Raw genomic sequence first — 6,414 nt, forward strand, 5'->3', positions numbered from 1 at the left:
CAGGGTGAAGCAGGGCATCCAGTGTTCCTGGTAGGGTTGTGGTGTGAACCATGGTCACAGAGTTAGTGTTAGTGGGCTTCGGAGATGTACTTCGTCTCCCCCCGTAGGAGCTACGGACCACATGGAACCAAGATCTGAGCCAGCAGCGACACTTCATAATCCACCTGATTTTTCCAACCCGAGTGACGTCAGTGTAAATATGGCTGTTCGGATTTCTAGGTCTGGCAGTATGCAGGTAACAATATATGGGATTAAGTTGGAATAAAGGGATTTTTTTTCTTGTTAGGACATTCTGGATGTGGCTTCATAACCAACCAATGAACTCATTTTTAAATATTTTTTATGAAACGACAACCACATCATCGGTAAGTCCAAAATAAAGTAAGTAAACTATCTCTTTTTAAGATTACTTATCCTCTCTTCCTCTCCACAGGAACCTCCAATGAGTTGGTAACAAAGGAAAGAGAGGACAAGACCCTCCACTTCCTGTCGAAACACTCACCACCTTGGACCCTGACGGTGACGTCATACAGATACGCATAATGGTTCATAGACCGTGATCACAGTTCTCACACAAGCAATCTCTCTCATCTTTTTTTCTGGCATTCTTCAAAATACACACAATAATAGCTAATAGTTAACACATCTACAGATAGTATCTAACACATCCATAGCTAGTATCTAACACATCCATAGCTAGTAGCCAACACATCCATAGCTAGTAGCCAACACATCCATAGCTAGTAGCTAACACATCCATAGCTAGTAGCTAACACATCCATAGCTAGTAGCTAACACATCCATAGTTAGTAGTTAACACATCCATAGCTGGTAGCTAACACATCCATAGCTAGTAGCTAACACATCCATAGCTAGTAGCTAACACATCCATAGCTAGTAGCTAACACATCCATAGCTAGTAGCTAACACATCCATAGCTAAAAGATCATGGCTGATGAATTTCAGGGACGTGGTTCGTCGCCATAGAGCAAGGCAGACCATGCTCATTTATTGTTTTGAAGTACTTTTATTTTGTCTGTTTGCCGATAGCCATTCAAAGATATTGATCAGTGGTTGCATTTCTCAATGTATAAAGTCTACCAAAGTCGTCAGGAAAGCCTGTTCAATATTGCTTTTTCTAAAGACCCAGTCATGTTTACCAGCACATGTTGTACCCGTAAACGAAGACATTCAAATACATTGTGATACATCAGGTATAAGGATCTGCAGTGTTTCTAAGGCATCTTTAGTTTAACAATGATTTCAGTGAATGCTCTGGACTGATATTTTTGATGAGTACACACTGTACACATGGGCTATATTCAATAAAGCAATAGCAACGTAAATTATGTCAAAGTATTGTGGAAATTGCTGATTGTATTCAGGTTTTTACACTATGAGAATATAAACTATGAATTGCATAGGTTACTGCGTGGTAAGGAATGGATGGAGTTTTCACACTTGCATTTCAGCAATTGAAAGTGCAAAGGAAATGAGCGCATCATTCCTGTACGTACAGTATGTTACGCATATGTTGTCAAGCTCCAAGGAAACCAAATAAAGAATTTAATACAAAAATTAAGTACAAAGGTTTCTATACATAACATGCATACTGAAACTTATCCCTGTTTTGGAGCATTTTAGCAGTAGTGTCACGACATGTATAGATTCTGGTGGTTGTTGAAGTAGGTCGTTGTCTTGACAACCAGGTCCAAATACTACTTTCTCTTCTTGAAGCTGGTGCCATTGGTGGAGACAGAGTGGCCATTTGGGCGACTGGACTTGATGGATTCTTCTGGCCGTCTTTCTCTGTAGGTCTGGGATAAAAATCGGTGAACTTTCGACCATTGAAAAACCAACATAAACATTCAGATATGCCTTTAAATGAATCCCTAGCGTAACAAAGAACATTGTCGTATTTGTGGACTTTTCCAATAATTTTAGACATTTTTTTTAACGTGTCCTATTATACAGAGCACAGTTTGAATCCAGTGTTCATGGGAAGGTTAACCCAAGGCGCTACTGTACCTGGACGTAGAAGTTGACAAAAAGGATGACGAGGGTGGCCATGTAGGAGAACTGGAAGAGCAGGCATCCAACGGGGAAACCACAAGGGACGACGATTGCAGACAGGGTGTGTGTGATGGTCAGTATAAACTGGATCTGAGACAGACGGAGAGCAAAAAGGAGGAACCCCTCCGTCAGGGGTCTTATAACTCCTCTAACATGCTTTTATCGTCCCATGTCTATGCTTAATGTAGGCCATTGCTCTTAGACTAGAAGAGTAGTTCCCTTCCCTGTTCAAGTGAGATCATACAGGCTTGATTGAATATGAGCGCTCGTTTCATGAAAGGAATTTGCAACCAGTGTACTCACCAACTGAGCCTGAGTCAGGTAGCGCTTCCACCAGAGGTATTTCTGCATGGAGGGTATTGTGGACAGGCCATAGTAGGAGTACATACACACATGGATGAAACTGTTAAGAGTCGGCCCAAAGAAACCTTGGAAAAAAAGATTTGGGAAAAATGTATTATTGATTGACATACTTGACAAACCTTTCACATTGAAATTCAACAGTTTGGTCTGTCACCAAGGCAACACAACTACAGTGAGAAAAATAATGAAACATATTTTACAAATTGTTTGTAGCAGGGACATGTTAAAGTTGTTTGGGCTAGTTTTATTTATTTATTTTTTATTATAGGACAGGACATGCTCACTCGAGTTTGCTCCTGGTTTTGGGCTTCTTCCTGGTGTAGTTATATATGGCCTGCTGGGATGGGATGACACTGCTGCCAGCCTCATGAGGGGGGTCCCTTTATTTATTACATTTTTATTTTTATATTTTTATATTTTTTTAGCCCCTTTTTCTCCCCAATTTCGTGGTATCCAATTGTTAGTAGTTACTGTCTTGTCTCATCGCTACAACTCCTGTACGGACTCGGGAGAGACGAAGGTCGAGAGCCATGCATCCTCCGAAACAGAACCCAACCAAGCCACACTGCTTCTTTACACAGCGCGCATCCAACCCGGAAACCAGCTGCACCAATGTGTCGGAGGAAACACCGTACACCTAGCGTGATGAGACAAGGATGTCCCTACCGGCCAAACCCTCCCTAACCCGGACGACGCTAGGCCAATAGTGCGTCGCCCCATGGACCTCCCGGTCCTGGCCGGCTGTGACAGCCTGGGCTCGAACCCAGAGTCTCTGGTGGCAATTTGCAACCAGCCTTAGACCACTGCGCCACCCGGGAGGCCCCATTACATTTTTATTTAACCTTAATTTAACTAGGCAAGTCAGTTTAAGAACAAATTCTTATTTAAAATGACGGCCTACCCTGGCCAAACCCTAACGACGCTGGGCCAATTGTACACTGCCTTATGAGACTCCCAATCATGGCCGGATGTGATACAGCCTGGAATCAAACCAGGGCCTGTAGTGACACCCCTAGCACTGAGATGCAGTGCCTTAGCCCTGCTTGAAGAACGTTGGCATAATCAGTAAAATAACAACTACCCCCATTGGGCTTCAACATTGAAGAATAGGTGTTAGAACATTTCCACAGGAAGAACATCAACCTCAGCTCTCATCTCAATCTGACCCTAACGTCAACCTATATCAAAGATGGTGGATAAATGAAGATGTCCCACTCATGCCGTTTGCCATTGATATTTTTTTTCAGGGTCTACTTAAGCAGGTGGCTCTCCCATAGGCACCAATGCATTAGCAGCTGGGTCTGGTCCATAGAGAATGATAGAGACCTCTAGTGGCTAAAAGGTCGTATTAGCTGGAGTCCAACCGGGTCATAAGGAGGGATCAGCCAATCGTGAAGAAGAAAATGGACTCCTTTAAAATATAGGTAGCCTCAATGGCGTTGCCCATACTGTCACATAAGCTATAATTGCACAGATACAAAGATGAGTCTTCTATATATCTTTATGGTCTGGTCTGCTTAGTTCATTGACTGTATATGAACCAGAAAAAAGGAGCGAGTGAGATGTCTTGCTTCCCTCTTTCGTCTCTGCCTATACCACGCCCAAAGCCCCCTACTGATTCGCTCTTACATCAATCGAGTCCCTTTGATTCTAACAGTGATGTAGGTGGAAGTGGGTGTGACCTACTCTGTCCACAGGGGATCCAGTTCAGAACACACCACCAGATGTTGAACATGGAGGCGTGGTGATAAACGTGCAGGAAGGTGATCTGGCTGTTCTTCTTCCGCAGCACAAAGAAGATGGTGTCCAGGAACTCAATCACCTTGGAGAAGTAGTACCACCACAGCACCTTGGCTACCTGGTGAGTTTATAGAAGAGCATGTAGGGGACTGTGCAGTAATACTACCTGGTGAGTTTATAGAAGAGCGTGTAGGGGACTGTGCAGTAATACTACCTGGTGAGTTTATAGAAGAGCGTGTAGGGGACTGTGCAGTAATACTACCTGGTGAGTTTATAGAAGAGCGTGTAGGGGACTGTGCAGTAATACTACCTGGTGAGTTTATAGAAGAGCATGTAGGGGACTGTGCAGTAATATGGCGAATCAACTTCCCTTTCATGATCGTGTCTGTAACTATGACCCGTAACTATGACCCTCAACAAAAAAAAACTTTTCAAAAATGTGACCAAGATGTAATTTCAATATTTTTGTGTGGCAGTGGATATTCATTATTATTCTTTCATTTACAGCTATTGTAACCGTAATTAAGTTATGTAATTCATTGTAATTCATTTAATTGTAATATATTGTAATTAACTCTTTGTGTTAATTAATTACACAATTGTACTCTTGCATATGTTGCTTTACGTTATCACATTCATATATATATATATATTTCAAACTAGGGGTGCAGAAGATGGGGGATGGGTGGGTGTGCAGAAGATGGGGGATGGGGGGGTGTGCAGAAGATGGGGGATGGGGGGGATGCCATTTGTGGACACTAGCTGACAGAAATATATTATACAACCCATTCCCTTTGAAGTTGTAGGAGGTAACAGCATGTGATGGTACTCAATAGATCTACTACCACTCTTTTCCCAGGGAAAGCTGGACCTCTAGCCTTTCCTCACACTGTGGAACCAGCCTGATCTCGCCAGCTGACATAAATCATTCTCCATACTGAACAATGTAATCCGTGTATCAGAGACCAGGCTGGTTGTCCGAGGCTACACACCAAGGGCTTCAGCATATTTGACTTGAGTCACCAATAACTGATTTATACAACCTCCATATACTGTATGTACTGTATTTGAATTTATCTTATTTATTTAACCTTTATTTAACTAGGCAAGTCAGTTAACGAGAGCCCCCAATATGAACAAACATAGCAATGATAGCATCTGTTGAGACACTTGATAGTTGAGTGCAGGAGACATTGCATTTCTTAACTAGATGGTTGTATCGTCTTCTAATAAGTAGTAAGGGAACAACAGTCAACACGACATGACTCCTTTCTTCAAGATGTTAAGAGTAGGTTTGTGTTATTCATTAGATAGACTTCTGCGGTTTTCAGAGGCCAGTCATGGTGTAGACAGCAGAGCCCAACACAAGTGTTACTGAGGAAGGATAGAGGGTGGGAAGGAGTCAGCACACACACACACACACACACACACACACACACACACACACACACACACACACACACACACACACACACACACACACACACACACACACACACACACACACACAGTGTTACTCACCCTGAGGTCCGCCTCCCCTGCCTCGTGGAGTCCCTGACACTGCAGACGGTAGCCTGCCGACAAGGTTGCCGAGACGAGCTGCAACCAAAACGCCACGGTCAACGTCACTGTATAACTCTCACCACCCCCCACCACACACAGTCATGCACCATTTCCCTGTAACACACACACACACACACATACCCCACCCTGCTCCACACACATACCCCTCCCCACACACACACACACACACATCTGTATCCCTGTCAGGACTGACTGAGCTGAGGCAGTAGCCCGACCCTCCCTGCCTTTCTCTGCCGTGTCAGTCTAACCCAGTGAGTAGTTGTAATGGTATTCGGTCACCCCTGTATAAACTTCCACAAAGAGGGATATATGACTGCTCTCCGCATCCTAACTGTGCTCAAGTGCTCTTTAAATAGATCTCACTGCTTGGAGGTCATTATTCTCAGATGACAGCATACTTCCTCCCTCTCTCCCTCTCTCTACGTTTTAGTGAATGTATGTAGTGCACAAGTGTAGGATTCATACATAGACCAAGCTCTATTGAAAAACACTTTCAATGGAGATTCACAATTGAGCATAATTTTCAGTCTAGGACTAGGCTCCAGCTGTGAAACCATCCCTATATGCCTTCAGGCCAACTCCACTTACATGTTAGTCATTTAGCAGACACTGTTATTCAGAGTGACTTACAGGAACAATTAGGGTTAAACGCTT

The 6,414-nt window shown here is 43.3% G+C and overlaps 1 protein-coding gene across 1 annotated transcript in view; it reads right to left on the minus strand.

The window, feature by feature from the left end:
• Positions 1-1,007: 1,007 nt before the first annotated feature.
• Positions 1,008-6,414, minus strand: part of elovl2 (ELOVL fatty acid elongase 2) — a 30,651-nt gene continuing 25,244 nt past the window's right edge. The window contains exons 4-8 of the mRNA XM_029626224.2: positions 5,698-5,775; positions 4,123-4,294; positions 2,377-2,501; positions 2,029-2,163; positions 1,008-1,817 (exon numbers count right to left, since the gene is read on the minus strand). Of these exons, the coding sequence (XP_029482084.1) occupies positions 1,719-1,817; positions 2,029-2,163; positions 2,377-2,501; positions 4,123-4,294; positions 5,698-5,775 (609 nt within the window). The 3' untranslated portion in view covers positions 1,008-1,718. The remainder of the gene's footprint in view (positions 1,818-2,028; positions 2,164-2,376; positions 2,502-4,122; positions 4,295-5,697; positions 5,776-6,414) is intronic.

Source organism: Oncorhynchus nerka, linkage group LG22 (genome assembly GCF_034236695.1).
Source record: "Oncorhynchus nerka isolate Pitt River linkage group LG22, Oner_Uvic_2.0, whole genome shotgun sequence".
NCBI classification, from domain to species: Eukaryota; Metazoa; Chordata; class Actinopteri; order Salmoniformes; family Salmonidae; genus Oncorhynchus; species Oncorhynchus nerka.